This window comes from Camponotus floridanus, unplaced genomic scaffold (assembly GCF_003227725.1).
Source record: "Camponotus floridanus strain SB8 unplaced genomic scaffold, Cflo_v7.5 scaffold7, whole genome shotgun sequence".
Classification (NCBI taxonomy): domain Eukaryota; kingdom Metazoa; phylum Arthropoda; class Insecta; order Hymenoptera; family Formicidae; genus Camponotus; species Camponotus floridanus.
Window position 1 is genome coordinate 783,440 of NW_020229838.1, and position 19,451 is coordinate 802,890.

The following is a 19,451-nucleotide window of genomic DNA, read 5'->3' on the forward strand; positions in this document are numbered from 1 at the left end:
ATCGTTTAATCAACCAATCAAAACGAAGGAACAAAAATTTCTTTGTTCCGATTGATCAAACGTTTTGAAATTTCGTGGCATCGAACATAGCATTTTCAGATATATGTTTGATCTTTTTGAGTATTCCTTTCTATACGAAAAAGTGAACATATTAATTTCCACATAGATAGTCGCGATGATTACGTGTGTTTGCGGTGCACACACTAGATTTATCTAACAAGATAAATAGTTTCTTGTTAGTAAGACAATCAATCAGAATAATAATCAATTATTTAGTAAACAGATTTCGCCACGTGCTTACGTTTAGGAAGATAGCACACTTTAGAAAAATTCATTATTCAACTGATGCCGACAAAGAATGTATCTGTACAAGTGATTTTGACAATATTAGGTGAGAAAAATTTGTTGTTATAAGATAAATAAAGATAATTTTATGTTATTATACTCTAAAAAGGGAAAAATATATTTTTATATTAATTTACTATACTCTAAAGGAAAGATATATTTTTATATTAATTTTTTGTGTGTTTAGGTAAAAGTATATGACTTCTGCAAACAAAGATCTAGCAGGAAGATCTGGAATTTAATTAAAATCTAACTTTATTATTGTGAGAACATCTTAATATCTTACTCTCTTATATCTTGACCTATTGTTAAATATAAGAATATAATACTCTTCAATATAATAAATTAAAAATAAGACAGAAGAAAAATATAACAGAAAAAGAACGACAATATGGATACTATAGATTATGACAAATATTACAAAAGAGATAATGATGGTTGCTATACTGTACATTTTGCAAATGCCAAGAAACTCAGTGTTGATGAAATAAAGGAAATATTTTCAGCTTATGGAAAAGTTATATCTGTAAATATTACTGACCAGGAGTATGGGTTTAGATTTGTAAAGTATAAAACATTAGAAGAAATAATATGCTGTTTAAAAGGTTTGAAGAACAGCGATATCATACAGTTGTTACCAGAAAAGATTAAAATGAATGATTCAAATCATAGATTGAATAAATATAATTCAACTCCACGGCAAAGATTGGAATATTCATTTCAGAAAACATTCGGTGACAAACAATTTAATTTGAATTCTGCTCATAATCGAAAATCCTCAGAAATTGAAAATTCAACTCGTAGTACAAGTACTTCTAATGGGAGTCAATTTGACAATGCCGACAACTTTTCAGATACTGCTTCAAGAAGTTCACATAATTCGAAATCTAATGTAAATGCAGTTAAGTATGATAAATCGGATTCATTGATATCCAATTCACTATTTTCAAGACAACAAAATTCCATGAGTAATTCTTCAGAAATAAATTATTATAAGTATTATAAAATAGGAAAAGATGGAACTTATATTGTACATTTTGCAAACAAAAAGGAACTCAGCATAAATGAAATAAGAAAATTATTTTCATCTTATGGAAATGTTGTATCTGTGTATTTTAATGAAGAAAGGATTAGTGGACTTGTATTTGTAAGATATAGATCATTAGAAGAAACAATAACATGTTTGAAAGAATTACAAAATAACGATATGATAAGCATATTACCACAAAAGGATAAAATTAATGGTACAGTGAAGAAAACAGATCAAGAAAATTCAAATCATGGGCAGTTGGCAGAAATGCAAGATTCATTTCAAAGAATTAACAGGCAATTTGATTCAAATTCCAATTATGATAAAAAATTCTCGAAAACTGAAGAAAAGTTGACTCATAATACAACTTCTGATCGAAACAGATTTCACAGTACTAATAACTTTTTAAATACTGATTTTGAAAGTTTAAACGATGACAATAAATCTGCAATTACATATACACATTCGGATTTTCTGATATCTGCAGATAAGCAAATTTCATCAAGCCAAAGAAGTTTCAATAACTATGAAGTAACTAATTACAATCAAGAACAGCAACACAAGAGTAAATTTCATTCTTTTACGAAACCTGATATCATCATTAATGTAAATAAGGATGTATCTGATGATAAAATACCAGCATTAATCTCTAATATGGAAATTAAGCAGAAGCAATTTGATGCAGTGTCTAAAAGCTCTTCACAATCCAGGATTAAGAATACATCATCTGAAGTCAGGATCACACCAATGCAAGAAATAATTGTTGCTGATATTCATGCAAATTATGATGTGCATTATATTTTACATTTGTTTAAAAAATATAACCCAATTTCAGCTACGGTTGTCGAGACTTTAGAAACTAATAAACGATATTGTCATGTTTATTTTAAAACAATACAAGACGCAGTAACTGTCGAAGAAGAATTTGATAATTTTGACTTGTCTGGCAAAAATCTTATTGTTCTTCGAATGTCACGATTGATAGAGGAAGTTGCATGTAAATAGTACTCTTCTTTTTGTATTTATATTAATCACATTTAAATTATCATGTTACGTAAATTTTGATAAGGATTTTTCTTGAATTCCAATTATTGAAGAATGTCAGTAATATTTTTGTATACACCTGTATTTGTCTTTTAGTTTATAGACAGAATTTTTATAGTTACGATTTAATATGGAAAAAGCATGAGGAAAACAAACTAATAAATTGTATTCAGGAAACAAACATTTATGAAAAGAATAAAATTTTTTTCTGCTTATACATATAGAGTGTTTTAATACGAAGATAAAAAATACCTTAATACAATTTTTTAGTGTATCTTTTACAAAAGTGTTTTTACGTTAATATATTATTTTTCTAGACAACAAAAGTAATCATTTTGATATAATTATTTTTTTCTTAATTTGGCATTATAAACCTGCGAAAAAAAATGTAGACATATTTTTTGAAAAAAAATATATGCATATATTTGAATCAAATTTGAAATTTTATATTATATTATGCGCTTACGTGTGTATATGTACGTATTTGTATGTATGGTATTATTCCTAACCTAAATCTTTTCACAATATGCACGTGTGTTGTAGAGGTTGTAGATGTAATCAAGTTGCTAGAAGATGCAATTAAAAATGTCGAAGAAATTTAATAAAAAAGAAGTGCATCAAATGCTTGTAACAGAAGATAAATTTATTTCGAATATATTCTCTGTAATGCCTATGTCAACGTGCGAATTAGGTAAAAACATTTTTAAAGTAGTATCTAAAATTCTCTAGAGGTTATATTTCATGTCGTGTAATAAAGTCAATATTTTATATTTTAATATAGCAAAGCAGAATCAACTAATAGATGGAAAGGAAACGAGGGAAAAAGGTTGTTATATTTTTTTTAACATTTATTTAAAACAAATTAATTTTATAAAATTCAAAATTGCCCTTTACCAATTGCCATGAAATTTTATCTATATTTATATATTTTAATGAATAAAATATATAATTAATAAGTAAGATATTTTTTGAGCAATTAATAATTAATACTTTTATCTAAATTGACAAAAGAATTTGTATAATTTGCTTGTTTATCAAAAAAAAATTTTTTTCTGTATGATCTATATTACTAATCAGATGTTTTCTATTGCAGTCAAGTCTTTTGCTTCACCAGGCAAGAAAACGGGAAGAGTAAACTCTTTCGAGTTACATGAAAAATTAGAGAAATTAAAAGGTGTAAAAAAATTAGATTATAAACAGAAACTTCTTAAAAAAACATTGAAAAACAGAATCAAAAAGAGTTCAAAAAAGGAACAACGTTTGCTACAGAAAAAACTTGTTAAAGCAGAACAAAATGCAACTGGAGACAATAAAATAAAGATTAATAATGAGGAGGTGCCAAAAATTCCAAAACCAAAACCAGTATTTAATTCGGAGGGTAAAATGGTGTTTAGTAAGTTTGATTTCTCTGAAATTGGAGTAAAGAAAAAACTACCTAAAAATCAGAATGATCCTAAAAAGATTTTACAACAATTACAACAAAAGAAAGAAAAATTGAAGCAATTAGAAAATTCAGGCGATAAAGAAAAAGCTGAGGATATTAAAGAAAAAGATGCATGGAAATCTGCATTGGCAAAAGCGAATGGTGATAAAGTATGTATTTATTTTGACTTTATTTTGTGAAAAATTATTTTAATATGAAAAATTAATTTCTTCTTTCATATATTAATTAATTTCTCATAAATTAATTAATAGAATTGATTTCATATTTCTACATATTTATTATTATCAATTTATTATACTCTTATATTTTGCATCAGCTGATTTATTTAAATAAATTAATACATTAATTAATTAGCATATAAAATTCTTTTACACATGAAGCCTTTGTTCTAGATTTTTAATGCAATTATGTTTAATAGATTAAAGATAATCCAGAGTTGCTCAAACGTACTTTAAAGAGAAAGGAACAGAAAAAGAAACACAGTGCAAATAAATGGAATTCTAGAATAGAGAATGTACAAAAATCTAAACAAGAAAGGCAAGAAAAACGACAAGGAAATATTATGAAGAGGAAGAAAGAGAAAAAATTAAACAAATTGAAAAAAGCAGCGAAGAAAGGACGTGTTATACCTGGATTTTAATCAATTAAACTAGTTAGCTGTACTTTCATGATGCGAATTTACATAAAAAAATAAAGTGTATGTTTATTTAAGTTATATTTTGCTCTTAAATTTTTTTTATGTGCAAAAGTATATTAAAGTACACATGCACATTGAGATTATATAATGTGGAAACATAAAACTCTACTTTTTAATTTAAATTTATACAGAAAATAGAATCTAAATGAATTTGATACGTTTGTTACTGTTTGTTGATATATTTACTGTCGAAAATCATACAACAGATTTAATGCAGGAAGAGAGAATTAAAAGATTAAATAATATAATCCATATTATTGCGATATTTGTTAGTGAGGAAACTGGATCTTTTAAAAGTTGTGAACACATGTATGCAATATCAATCTGTATACAATTACGAATAATATTTTATTAATATAATTCTCCTTTTATTTGTACATTAACAAATCTGTATTTACATTAACATATTTGTATTGTAGACCAGCTACTTTCTACAACTATCGCATACATTCTGGATTGTAATTATCATGTAAAAAGCTCTACTCACAAATGTCGCGAGCAAATAGTAGTATAAAATTTCATGTCGGGATGTCTCATTACATAATACAAAGATCATATGATACTCTTGAAGAAGTTTTTCATAAGGTTTATTTTATTTACTTCTCTTTACTTGAAAGAGTATGTTTCCTGATATTTCACGTAATTGATGCCACTGTATGATAGTTTTGAATAAATTGGCCAGTGTCATTCCTGGATACTTTAATAAGATATTCCTTCATTTGAAGAGACTGGCTAGTTAGTAAATGATTGGCAGATCTAGGACGAGAGCTTCAATATAGCTGCCATCTTCCACCTCCTGCTAGGTATCTCCCAAGGCTGCAGAGACCGCATTAGCGTGCGTCAAAGCTGTCCATAATGGACTGTGATCCACAGGCAATGGCACCGCCAAGGATTTCGATGGTCGTGGGGACCTAGAAGTAAAGAATAATATACAATCTGATAATACATAAAACTGTATTAACTTTATAGAGCTATAATATTTTAAAGAAATATTAGAGACTATAAAAACTTCATGTTTTGATATATCAATAAAAATCTTTAATTTTAAATAAAAATTTATTTTTTTTTATATCATTTATTTCATTTTTATTATTTTTTATATTATTTCTTTGTTTTTGTTTCTTTTATTTTATGTTACATTTTATTTTATTTATTTTATATATTTACGGATAAAATTTATATTTTACGGATAAAAAATGTTTAATATTTATCGAAGTAAAATTAGAAATAAACATGCATCATATTTTTGATCAACGAATAATGAAAATCTGTACTGAAATTTTGCTTTGTCATAATTCAAATTGAAAATCGCGCCATTTCGGAATTACAGATTTGATAATAATACTCGTCGACCAATCATCTATCTCGCGTGCCTATTCGGATAACTTCAATCCGGATAACTACAATCTTGTGCAGGACGGCGAGCAGTGGCAAGGAAAAAGATACTTTTGCATGATAATTCCGCTTTTTCGAATTATTTTATAATTTATAGTGCGTGTTTTTTCTAGAGTTCAATCGCGTATCGTCGTAGTATTATCGATAATTAGCGAGTAATCCGATTTTCGTCGGTATAAAGAATCGTTCCGCGAATTCAAAAAAGCTTGTGAACCAGTATGAGATATCTTTCGAGATCATTGCTTCAATACGTAGATATTACAGGTGAGTCTATTTTATTGAGTTGTCTATTTTATTAATTCGTAAATTCGTATATTCTTATAATTCAGAATAGAACAAAGATTTTCATTGAGGAATGGATGGAAATGAGTGAGGAATCACTCCGAACATTTTCGCGACAATTCATGATGTCGGATGGAGCAGGAGAAGCGAGGGGGAAAACTTATATAATTTGATGCAATTCGATAATATTTTATATAATAAATCTAATTCCTCTTACTTATATTTATTAAAACGTTTACTAACACTGCGAAATAACAGTGTATGTTAAGTGTTGGAAAGAATACGAGAGAGAGGGGGGGGAGGCGGGGAGAAAGAGAGAGAAACATGATCTTTGCTGATATTGCAGCCAATCGGCGCGCTTTCGCACGCGATGTATGTATTATTTGAATTATTTGAATAAGTTTGAAGACGGGAAGAAGAAAAAATGTGCACTTTCATGTAACTCGTAATTTGTTCTTGTAATTCCCGATTTGTACGTAATTCTAAAGCGTATTTTATCATTATTACCTTGACGGTACCAAAGCCGGATGCTAATCTGGACTACTCAATTCTAGGGCGGTGCTCTGTTCGGGATCCGAACGTTCCTCGACAACGGTATCCAACTCTAAGGATGGAAAGCTTCGGGAGCCTCGATCGCTTTTCAAGGATACAGTGCGTGCTGGACGATCTATCCCAGCTGTAGGACATGCCAATAAATACGTGAGTTGTATTAAAAATTAAATTGCATTAAAAGTATCAAGACATAGTCTTGTTGTCTAACTGCAAATATTAACGTAAGGACACGCTTTTGCGCTTAAAATTGTTTCATCAAAGTACTTCTTTGAGAGATCCATAAAAGTCTTCAGCTTAGAATCAATTTTTTCTTCAATAAAAAAATTTACAAAGGAAAGTAAAATAATTGTGCATTTTAAAAGATACAAGAGTATTTTAAGCAAAATTGATTTTAAGGGCATGTTGATAATCTGGATTTATTTATTATTATAATTCTCTCACAAATCTTAACGTAGTAATTTGCCTCTATTTATTCATATCCAATGTTGTTTTCTTTCAGTTATTGAAATCTGAGTTTTTATAAGTTGAACTATATTTTACAGAGAATGTGTTAGAAGAAAAAATATAGTTCGGTTTATAAGAACTCAGATTTCAATAACTAGAGATTCTCTATTTTATAGTTAAAACGTATTCTATATGTATTCAGATCTTCTTCAAGATTTTCCTTTCAAATTTTATAGTTTATCATTAGTCTGCTGCATTCAGTCACATTATTACTCGAATTAGAGTTTTATATAGTTTCTTATATAGTATATAGTAATCTCTTCTTTTTCCTAGTAATTTCGATATAAAAAATATCTTATAGTTATATAATGGTTAATTTACATTTTATTTAATTTAATTGATCAGCAACACTTACTTAGTTTTACGAGTTATTTGTTTTCGATTGATATAGGAATATTTGTTCTACATGCGTTCTAGTTTCACTTTTTAAACTTGGTTGAATACTCACCCAGACGATGAACCGGGCTAAAACGAACGAGACTCAATGCACCGTGATCCAAATCACAGTTTCTTCGCCGAGCTCGTTCCCTGGCGAGTTTCGCTCTTCTTCGTAGACAGCAAATTACCATTAATGCCAGCAATGGAAACCCCAAAATGCAGGAAACGATGGGAATTATTATACTTTCCGGCGTCACTGAAAGATGCAAACAATTTAATCATGCGGCAATTTTCTGAACTAGAATACATAATTCTTTAATTCATAAAGTGTTTCTTTTTTCAAGTGAGAGATATATATATATATATATATATATATATATATATATATAAATAACTATATCCCAATATTTAAAAAAAGGAGTAAGAGAAATTTCAAAATCTCAAAAAAATGTATAAATTATTTTTTATAAATAAATATGTATATACATATATATGTATATATTTGTTTATAAAAAATAATTTATAATTTTTTTTGATATTGTGAAATTTTTCTCCTTTTTTAAACATTGAGATAGTTGTATTTATTTCCTATTCGTTAGGCATTTTGCGATTTGATCTTTATCTCCTTTCTCGTATAATTTCTCGTATAACTTTTAAAATTATTTAGTCTGTTTCTTGAGATCGGTCTTACTTGAATTAGCTCTTTAATAAATTTTTCTTTACTTTCAATGAGTTTCATTTCTTCTGGTCATCGTATAAATTATGCGGAAAATTTTTTCCACGTCTTTTTATTCAATGTTCTTATTATGTTATTTATTTTATATATTTCTACCTGTTTATATTTTTTATATTCTTCTAGTAATTTATTCCTATATTCTATATAGGTATTTCTCTTCGTTACTGTTTTATTTCTTGAGTAAACCAGTTGAGATCTAGTTTTTCATTTCTCATTTAAGATAAATTTTTGTTTGTTATGTGCTTAATTTACGTGTTTAATTTTAAAATTAAATTTTTAAATTAAGAGATATATTATTATATTATTATATACTGTTATTATACAATATATCTTTATAAAAAGTTATAAATACTAATAACTATATATATAGAATAATAATATTCTGTCAGAAAATTTAAATGTTTTTATGTTATAATTTGTCGCGCGTCACTGAAAATTGAGGATTTGTTTTTAGCGTGTACGCACAATATTCCGTAGTTCAGTTGCCATGTAACTGCAAATTAGAAGTATTGTGGGGATTTGAATGATGCACCGATTGCGCGAAATCTAGAGTTTCTAAAGTTTTAACGTCAACTAATTAATCCAATGGAAAGCTGCGAACGTATTTTGCTTCGTCGAAATACTTTACTCTTTAAACAGGTGCTTCCTAGGTCAATTAAGTGTTAATTAAGAATCTCTTCAATCGCAGTTACGAAAAAGTCGATATTCCAGATTACTTAAAGGAAATAGAATTCTATTATTTCAGATATTCGTACATACATTGGTATTCCTCATCGTCAGTAGCAATCAGACAGTCTTTAAGTCAACGAATAAACCAATGATATTGTACTGCAGACTTTGTTATCTTGTTAGCGTATTCATATTTTCTCGTAATTCACGCTATATAACAGGCAACTACCTGACACTAATTAAATTATCAATCCGTTGTCTCTCTCTCTCTCTCTCTTTGCCTCTTCAAACTTGGTTCTTCTAGCTACTCGTTTATAATTCCCCACCGCCACAGGCACGATCTAATACTTCATACAAGCCTCTAATTAAATATCATCTTGTGCAGTTAATATATGGCGTCTTCGAAATAAGACGCAATTCATGATAATAATGCCAGCATCATATAAATGGCTATATATATTTTTTACAGTGAAGTGAAGCTTAGTTTCAGCTGAATTAGAAATGCGACATTTCCTTTTTAGTCGTTATTGTTTTCTTACCCGTTGGATATACCAAAATTGTAGGCCTTTTAGAGTGCGGAATCGTTGGCATGGTGGGTCGACCAGCTCTCACCTCCGCTGACATTTTCCTTTGTTCTGAAAATGAAAATGAAATACCTTTTTGAGTTGACTTTTCCAATTTCGATATATATTTTCGTTTCTACCTAGCATGTATCTCTTTAAATACTGTCATACAAAATGAAAAATAAATAAAATAAAATACAAAATAAAATACAAAATTAATTGAAAATTTATATATAGAGAATATAATTATTTTTATTCATATTCGAAAGTTTATTGTTAACAGAATTATAGTGGAATACAGTTCAGAAAATCTTGTTGCGCAACAATTCATCAAAATGTGTTATTTTCATCGTTGACAAATGGCTGAAACTACGATTCGTTATATCATGAAGAGATCAAATAACGAATTTTTACATTTCTTACTATTAATGTTGAAAAAGTACTATTTGTCGAAAAGTAAAAATTTGTCGAAAAAGTAAAAGTGTAATGTTAAAGTCAGCATCATATACATTTTTAATATCAATTTTTTCTTAATTGGTAAAACTAACAAATTCGGAATTAAAACAATAAATTAATTAAAAAATTATAAGTTAATTGTATTATGCATCGGAATTTGATTTCTTATTGTTAGAATAGGGATGCCAGGGTCAATTGAGGTCAACCGGGCAACCCTTTACACGCGCGCACATTATTCTGCATTATCTGCTTCTGACATCCGGCAATATCGCAAATTCTCGATCATTTACCGTTCGCTATTATTACACCTGGATTTCGGCCAGTGTCCCTGTAACGTTGAGGTTTTCCTATTAAATTATAATGAGCGTGCGTGCGCGATATTGCGCGTCAAGCTAAAAAGCTGCAGTTAAAATAAAAAATTCAAAGTAAGTTCTACAAAAAATTTCAGAATATTTAATAATTTTTACGTAAATGAAATATTTTAAAAACTATCGTCGAATACGCGGCAATATTTTTTGGAGAAAAAGTTTGTAATTTTACATGGAGTTTATGCAATTCAACATTTGATAAAATCAACATGTGATAGAGATTTGAAAGTGAAAAAATGGAAGTTTCCCCACGTGTATTTTAAAATGCTCAGTTACACAATTTCATTACAGTATGTTTAGTATCACTGGGGAAAAGATACAGAGATAACCCAGGCGACATAACATGAATTATACACCGCATGTGGGAAAACGTTTCTCACATTTTCTTCGTTTCTCAGGTCGGACACATTAAATATTAATGAGGAAAGTGATAACAAAGCTAATAGCAATTGGGGTCGGATGAGTAAGACACGTGCTCTTCATTTTTCTTTTCTTTGTATAATATCTTCATATAATATGCATCTCCATAGAATATTAATTTTTATTAAATGAAATAATTTTAATAAAATATTTTTAGAAAGTATTTAATATTGAATTGTTATCGAATTATGTTTCGGACGGACAATTTCGAGTAAAACGCACAAAAATATCCGATTCGTCACGTCGTATCTCCGTCGTCTCGTCGAATAATTTGAATCCCAAGAGTAACCGAGTAAATCCAGCAATCTCGAAAGCGAAGAAATTCGATTCTCGTGGAGATTCTCTGTGTGTGCCGCGGGTAACGGCAGCAATTCCATGTCTCTGACGGGGCGCGAATATTGTCAACTGATTCCCGGCTTGTGCAAATCGCACGTCGAAATCGGAGCTACATGTAGCGGCTATCGATTTCACTTTCTGTGCGACGAAGTAAACCACGCATTTCAATGCAAAAAATGTAAAAATTCATTAATCGGTCTCTCCACGATATAACGAGTCGCTATAATACTTGTCAGTGATAAAAATAACATATTTTGATGAATTATTGCGCGACAAGATTCTTCAAGATTCTACCGTAATTCTGTTAACAATAAACTTTCGAATATGAAGATAAAAAAATTACGCTCTGTCGTTATATCAAATTTTTAATCATAATAATTTTGTCTTTTTTATAATAATTTTATATTTTATTTTGTATTTTATTTTATTAATGTGAATCACAATCGCAACAAACAAATATATTATAATTTGATAACTCATTGCTCAGATATACGCAGATGTGGAAATAGATTTCAGAAATATTAAATTTTTATATATAGATGCATCAATACAAATGTTATAACTATATAACATATAATAAATCATCAAAAAATTAACAATATCAGCTTTCTGATATTATTACTTAATTGCTCTCGAGATAATTTAATTTCGAACATTTATTCGTGAAAAAGAGGTTTAGAAAATAATTAATAATGCTTCAATGTTTTTATTGCTAGAATATAAATTATGAAATTAATAATAATAATAATAAATTATGTTAATAATTAAATTAATTGCTTTCTTCTTCGATTTCGATTTTAATAATTGAAAATTCTATAAATAAAAAAATATATTAGCATAATGTTAAGTCTTATTCTTAATATATCATTCTTAATTTCTTATTAATTATTACTAGTATTATTACTAATAAAAGGAATTGTTATTAACAAGAATATTAAATTACTAATCAGAGCCATAAATTAGTAATAAATAAATATTTAATTATTACGTATTCAAATGTATTTTTTCATGATAAAAATACTAGATTAACAGAGGTACACAATTGATGTAGTTGGGGCATAATACAAATTACGAAACATATATACAATTACAAATACAATTACAGATACAAATTGTCTCTTGTGACAGAAGAATTTTAAACAGTTTTACAAGTTATCGCAATGGTTTTAAATTTTATAAATTTGTTTGCTAAAAATTGTTATAGATAAAATTAAAATATATACAGAAAAATATTTATATTACAGAAAAATATTTATATTTATATTTTTCTGTAATATAAATATTTATATTTTTCTGTAATATTTCTGTTCAAAAATATTTATATTTTACTATACGTGAAGAAATTGTCTTTGCTTACATAATTAATTTGCGATTGATTTTAATATTTTTTAATTATTTTTAAGTCTTAATTTGTGACAGTTAAAATTCCTATTAATCCCCCGATATTCAGCCACAGTCTGCAAGATTCAGCGTGCATCTTTTTAGTCACTTATATCTGGTTTTTAGAATTTAGGTCATCCTTAATTTTGTCGCGACGGCTTGTCGAATATTGCTACTATAAATCGTTCGAGGGGTTCTCTCTGCGCGCTTATGTTAAAGCATGGAGGAGTCTTAGCTGAAAATGATACTCGCGCAGGGGAAGGAATAAAGAAAGACATCGTTACCGTATCTAAAAAAACGGCCTTTAAGCCGTCTGAGGCCTTTTTGCTGTTTAGGGGAGCACCTGCCGACAGTTTGCTTATTTTACGTGTATTGCAAGATAGACTGAATTTAAGTGGACAAAAAATAATTGCTGTTTTAGCGAGCGAGAAATTGAGATTAACGAATTTCTCGATTATTGGAAGGAATAAATTTGTCATCATAATTTATTCGAAAAATTTATAAGACAATGTGACGAGAAACATCGTAAATATACGTGTCGTTTCTACATCTAACAAGAAGGAATACTTACTCATAAAGTTTTGTATGTTTATCTTGTACGATGAACTATATATATCAGAATATAATGTTTTAACATTTTCTAAAGAAAAATAAAACTGATATATATTTACTTAATATTATACGAAAATTCCTTGAGATATTAAAACAATGAATCTTAAGATATTGACACTATTTCAGATGTGTTGATCTAATACTTTTTATCTTTGTTGGTCCAGCACTTTTTCGCATCAAAGTAGATTATTTTATCGGCTGCTAACCTTTTGGCAAAGAAAAATCTTCTCCTCTCCCAAAGGCATGTTCGTGAAAGCCTATGAGATTTTCTGGTCGCCAAAAAAATGATAGTTACGACGTGCTTGTTATCTAAATAGGTCGGCCACGCCTATATAAAAAAATCTCATTTCATGAAGCTCGCAAATGAAAGAAAAAAAATCAATTCTCTTCTTCAAAGCAACACGATTGATCAGAAAAAAAATGTAATTTTGCGATAGATTATTTCGAACGCTGAAATATATAGCTATGCATATATAAGGGCTCTTCTAGAATTATTATAAAATTTGAGAGGTAAATATTTTTCGAAAAACTGTTCGCGCGAAATACCGTTATAATGGAAATTTTATATGAATATCTCTCTCTAATATTTGTTTATATTTTTATAAAAAATTAACAAGTTCTCTATTTTATTTTTTTATGATCGTAATTAGTAATATAACTCGTGTAAACTAATTTCATACATCTTGACTGATATGAAAATAATTTTAATTTAAATTAATATTTTAAAATATTTGACAAATTAAAGTTAATATTTTAATTTTAATTTTAATTTTTTATATATGCAAAAAAGTAAAAATTATAAAACATAAATGAAAAGTAAATATTTGATACTTGTGAAAATAAATTGCTTCTCTTTTCATTAGTGAAAAATCAAATCTATTGTATAAAATGTTCTAAAGTAGTATAGAATATATTTTTTTTAAGTATAGAATTCTGTTAAAATGAGAGAGAAATAACATACATATAAATAAATAAAGTTGTCTAATATCATTTTATAAATTGTATGACAATTTTCGTAAAATCAATTTTGATATTCGCAAACACACTACATTCAGTTCTGTTTATTTATATCATTAACATAATAAAAACTCTCCATAACGTATTATATATATTGAATATTTTTGAGATTCCATTTTTTACGATATTATGAACTATGAAAAGAGCTCTCTCCTGAGTCATGTCGAAATATCCTTAAATCAAATATCCTTATTTTATTTCGTGACGTCTGTCTGCCGTTTAAAGGCAAGTTAACGGCTCCATCTGGATTTCTCACATTTTGGAATGCTATCGAAATACGAACGGTATGTATGGCCGCAGGAAGTTGTTCTCCATACTGTCTCAACATCGCGGAATGTCAAGGTATTTACATCGCTTGTATATACGGGTTCGTATACCGGTTGTGCTCGAAACAGGAGAGATGTTCGGTTCCGGATTTGTATATCGTGCGGTGCCGCGCTGACAGATCCTTAGTAAGTGACGTAGATAGGTATGTGTACTCACGTGTTTATGTATGTGCACGTGCGAATGCGAATGTGTCCCTAATTTATGTACACGAAAGACAAACGCGCTGGTATATATAGACTAGATTAGAATCGCCATTATACCTGCTTGTCCGTCCGTTCGACCGCGTTTGATAGGGATTTAATCTTGAGAATAATTAGATATGTCTCTCAGATCGCATTAATCATAATAATATCTCTCAATTTCTATTCGATAATCTCAAGATACAGGTAATTCGTTTTCTTTCTTCATAACTTTTCGTTTTTACGCGAGTCGATATATTGAGTAAATTGTGATAATAAATTTGATTCGCGCGATTGAATGTGTAGCGCCGGGGGAAAGATTGATTCAAAGTAAAGAGAAAAGCGCGATCTTTCGTATATACATATATATGAATGAATGAATGAATCATACAATTCTCATTACGTCGGTCAGATTTTATTTGATTCTAGAGAGGAGGTCACACTTAACCCGCGTCATCTATCATACGTTTCATTAATTAGGGCAACCTCGATTACATTTCGGATAACTGCACGATTTATTCAGCCTACTCTCTCACCTTCTGCCACTTCCGCTTTACGCTCTTGTTATCTTCCTGTTGAATCACTAACACGAAACCTCATCTCTGATCTTTAACTAAATCACCATTAAAATTAGAACTTTGAGGGATTGCTAATTCACTATTTCTAAATTAGGAAGGTCATGGTCAAGGTTTAGCTAAATACTTTCTAGGTCGTGCATGAGATCGATTTACTAATTGTAGGTTGGAAATGCAAAACGTTCTTTAATGACTTCGACAACTCATTTGCCTCTAACACATAGAGCGTCATGATGAAATGTCACCGCTTTGTTAGCCGGGAAATCCTTGTCGTAGTTCTTATCATTGTAATTGCAATTACTTCTCGCTAGTCTCATTAATATTTCCAGTGGTATCGATTTATTTAAAGGAACGATAATTTTTAAAATTGCCTTTCGGCAATAAACAATTATTTATAAACAAAATGTAAACATCTTGCAAAAAATTGAATTTTGTAATTAAAAAAAAAATTTTTTTAAATACAACTTATTTTAAAACATATTTTACACATAATATTCGTTTATATTGAAAAAATATATTTAAAAAGCATTTTGACTAATTTTTAAAAAGTTATTATATTTATATAAAAATTGCACTATATTATTTTATATTATAATTCTAGGGAAAAATATAAATAAAAATAATCTAAATATAAAATTAAAATTTTATATATGAATATGCATTTATAAGAAACAAAATATTTCAAATGAGAGAAGAAGCATAATAATTTTATGTAATAAAAAAGAACTTAATTTTAACGGTTATACGAAAATTAAAATAAAACAATTTAATAGTAATAAAAATTATGTAAAATGCTTAATTTAAATTATCATCCTTGAAGATTATGTTTATGTACATTATATTTTTATACATATTATAGTACACACGGACTGAACATGAATTTTTAACGTGTAATTTTATAGCATAACTTTTTGCACATAAAATAAAAAAACACAAATGTTATGTAAAAGATATGTTTTATGATAACTTGTTTATCGTTCCTTTTAAAAATTGGCAATAAATTATTTATAAACAAATTGTGAATACATTTCAAAAAATCGAATTTCATATGTAATTTAAAAAAAAACGCGTTGAAATATGCTCATGATAAGATTTATTCAGCTCTTTTATTTTTGTAAAATGGACAAAAAAAGATTCTTTATAGACAAATGTTGACAAATTGTGGACAATCGAGTGTTATATCAATTTTGTAAAAATTTTCGAAGCTAACTTCGAAATAAATTTTGTTTATGACAGGATATGACAGGATTTTGTTTATGACCTTGTCGTTTATTACATTTATTTTTGAAATAAATGAATATGCATCATAACATATGATCAATATGTAATTTCAATTTCAATAATAGAGTTGCACAAAGCATTAAGCATCCCATGAAATTAGTAAAGTTATTGTCAAACTTTCCGACAAGGGAAGTAACACAGAGTTGATCACATGAATAAGTACTCTCGACTATCACGTCAATCTGTGAACTTAGAAACTATAGTTGCTGACATACGTATAATTGGCTTGTAAACTTGCAATTGCAAGGTTTTACTACTTGCGTAAGCTTGCTAATTTCTCGTTTTTAAAGAATTTTCAAATTCTTTAAAATTTTCTAAAATTTTTATATATTCCCATTTATATAAATTTTTTTTTTGTATAAAATATTTATATAAAATGATATTATAATATATAACACAATATATAATACAAAAAGAGAGAAAAGGGAGTATTCAAAAATTCTTGACCAATTTTGAACTAAAAACATTTTCTTTAAGAAAAATATCAAAGAAAATTATTGCTATTTTTATTTTTTGCTATTTCTCAATTTTTTAAATAATGTAATATTTTTTTAATTAAATTAAAATATCATCAAAGTAAAAGTTTAATTTGAAAGCTATATATGATGACCGGACTTAAATATATATTCTATTATAAGCACCTTTACTATTTCATAGTATTATAGTCACGTTGCACATGTACAATGCATTAGAGAGAAACTAAAGCAAGTTCAGCGTAAATCCTCCATCCATTAGTCTTTCGTAAAATGTTCTCTCAAACCATTAAATGATTTTAAGGTCATTAAGATTTTTTTACGTGTCACATCTTGCTTCAAAAGAAAGTGCATTGATTAATCGTATAAATGTTCATGTTTAGATTTACGCAAAAAAATGAAAAACAAAAATAAAAGTAATGTTATTGGACGATAAAAAATTTACGATTTATGGCCATGAAGAGAGACGTGAAGACAAATGGTGAGGAAAGATGCACATGGCGAATGTAAAAAGTTGAGATGACTTCTTTTCATCGAACCGATAGCAAATCCTCATTTTTTTGTCCGATGTCTTGTATTTCGCTATCTTTTCGAGAAAAGTTGCACAGAAAGAAAGGATTTGCCGCTTATATTGCACGTTTTTGAATTTATATTCTGGATGTGTCTTCTCTCTCTCTCTCTCTCTCTCTCTCTCTCTCTCTCTCTTTCTTTCTTTCTTTTTTGTTTTATGAGTTTGCATAGGTATCTTCGCTGAATTTATTCAAGTGAATCACTATTATGCATCCGGCGTTATAAGTAAACTTCTTGTTCGACGATATTTCCGAGATAATAGAAGATTTTTATTCTCTATATTTAGAAAACTTTTATTTTTTCCCTCATGTAATAAGATTAGAAGACATTAGTAGCATCTCTAGCGCCAACCATATTTGTGCAAAATGCTTGCATATTTTTTCTAGAAAGCGATAGCATTTCTAAATATATAATATTTATTAGCCAGCTTATATTCTATGTAGCTGTGTAGAATTTCTCCAATTGCAGTTCCTTGTTGAGAATCGTGATTCTGGTATGTAAATAAATTCCAACCATTCTTCAGGCTACTTGCATTTCCTGCTTTGTTGCAAATCTGATGGAGTATGTGAATCTCTCTTTTACCAATATTCTTTAACATCTTGGCAACAATATTATTTGACCTACCTGCTTTCCTATTTCTGAGATTTTTTTAGAACTATTTCCACCTTATTTCTCAATATTGGAGATTTCTGATCTTCGGAAATCTCCATGATCCCATTATTGCTGTTATGATTTTCTTCAGAGGCTATGAGATTCTAACAATATTGTCGCCATCAATGATCGCCGATTTTGTGGTGATTTTGATTCTCGTCCTTTATCGGAAGGTGATGGGACGAGAAAAAATATGAATTTTTGGGAAAGATTTTTTGAATGCTCTTCAATTTTCTGATACATGGATACATTTACATCACATCCAACATATGTGTCTTTATCCAATAGCTCTATCTATTTTCTTTGAGATTGTTATATTTTCATCTGCTCCTGTTGTCATTAATCTTTTCTATCTTAATTTCTTAGCGTTGCTTAATTAAATTTCATGTTGATTCAAATAACTGTAATTTCCTTGGTTACATTTTTGGGCTGAGGAAGGATACAATATCCATCGTATTTTGAGTTTTTTATACTTCCTTTTATCAATTTCAGTTTTTTCTAACACTCTGAATTTCATATTTTTAACATATAAAAAAATTGTTAGATAGACTATTTTTTCCTTTTTTTTTTCTAATATTACTGTCTTATTTATGAGCATATTATATATTTGTTTTTAAAATATTTTATTATTTGAAATATTTTATTTCGTTTGATATCTATGAATGTTTTAGTCTTTAAGTTTCTTTTCTCGTATTACATAAAGAATCATAGCTAGTTATTCTAAACAGATGAGACACACATAAAATATACATAAAATATACCAATATACTTCCTGGAGCTTTTCCAAGCTAAAAAAATAAAATATGCGAACGACATGACCCAAAGCAAGCGTTGTGATCACAAAAACAAAGATCAATAGATATTATATCTATAGTAACATTTTGTTCTGGGATAAAAATAGCCTCAATTCATGCTTTTATACACTTTTTCCAATAAAATTGGCGATTTAATTATCTCGTTCTCATACAATTTACGTTTTTCCGCAAGGATATTTACAGCAATTAATTTATCTGACATATGTCATAAATAAAATCAACGCCAAATAAAATGTATTATCTCTGTCAGGAATAAAACAATTCCATTTATCACGATAAAGGAAAATTTTACAAAGAGATGTATGGAAAGTTCGAAGGCAGTTGCTAAAGCTCAATAAAAATGAATTTAGGT

At 28.3% G+C, this 19,451-nt stretch overlaps 3 protein-coding genes across 3 annotated transcripts in view; 2 read left to right on the forward strand and 1 right to left on the reverse strand.

Annotated features, from left to right (window-relative positions):
* Nucleotides 1-87: 87 nt before the first annotated feature.
* LOC105251568 (MATH and LRR domain-containing protein PFE0570w-like) lies at nt 88-2,616 on the forward strand. Its single transcript, XM_011258480.3, has 2 exons — nt 88-391; nt 533-2,616. Exon 2 carries the CDS (start codon nt 737-739, stop codon nt 2,378-2,380), a length of 1,644 nt encoding a protein of 547 aa, XP_011256782.1. The 5' UTR covers nt 88-391; nt 533-736; the 3' UTR covers nt 2,381-2,616.
* Nucleotides 2,617-2,920: 304 nt separating this feature from the next.
* Nucleotides 2,921-4,660, forward strand: LOC105251569 (surfeit locus protein 6 homolog). The gene is made up of 4 exons (XM_011258481.3): nt 2,921-3,110; nt 3,201-3,245; nt 3,513-4,012; nt 4,282-4,660. The coding sequence occupies exons 1-4, from the start codon at nt 2,993-2,995 to the stop codon at nt 4,501-4,503; spliced, it is 885 nt and encodes a 294-aa protein (XP_011256783.1). The 5' UTR covers nt 2,921-2,992; the 3' UTR covers nt 4,504-4,660.
* Nucleotides 4,661-5,008: 348 nt separating this feature from the next.
* LOC105251571 overlaps nt 5,009-19,451 on the reverse strand; it is a 30,531-nt gene continuing 16,088 nt past the window's right edge. Inside the window, exons 2-5 of the mRNA XM_020027623.2 lie at nt 9,616-9,711; nt 7,742-7,927; nt 6,745-6,913; nt 5,009-5,471 (exon numbers count right to left, since the gene is read on the reverse strand). Of these exons, the coding sequence (XP_019883182.1) occupies nt 6,768-6,913; nt 7,742-7,927; nt 9,616-9,700 (417 nt within the window). The 5' untranslated portion in view covers nt 9,701-9,711 and the 3' untranslated portion in view covers nt 5,009-5,471; nt 6,745-6,767. The remainder of the gene's footprint in view (nt 5,472-6,744; nt 6,914-7,741; nt 7,928-9,615; nt 9,712-19,451) is intronic.

What these genes read in the sequence shown, in the direction of transcription:
- LOC105251568 (XM_011258480.3), top strand. Translation starts at nt 737, where the DNA reads ATGGATACTATAGATTATGACAAATATTACAAAAGAGATAATGATGGT.
- LOC105251569 (XM_011258481.3), top strand. Translation starts at nt 2,993, where the DNA reads ATGCAATTAAAAATGTCGAAGAAATTTAATAAAAAAGAAGTGCATCAA. An exon ending in TATGTCAACGTGCGAATTAG is followed by an intron (nt 3,111 to 3,200) that starts GTAAAAACATTT and finishes ATTTTAATATAG; the next exon opens with CAAAGCAGAATCAACTAATA. An exon ending in CAAAAGCGAATGGTGATAAA is followed by an intron (nt 4,013 to 4,281) that starts GTATGTATTTAT and finishes TATGTTTAATAG; the next exon opens with ATTAAAGATAATCCAGAGTT.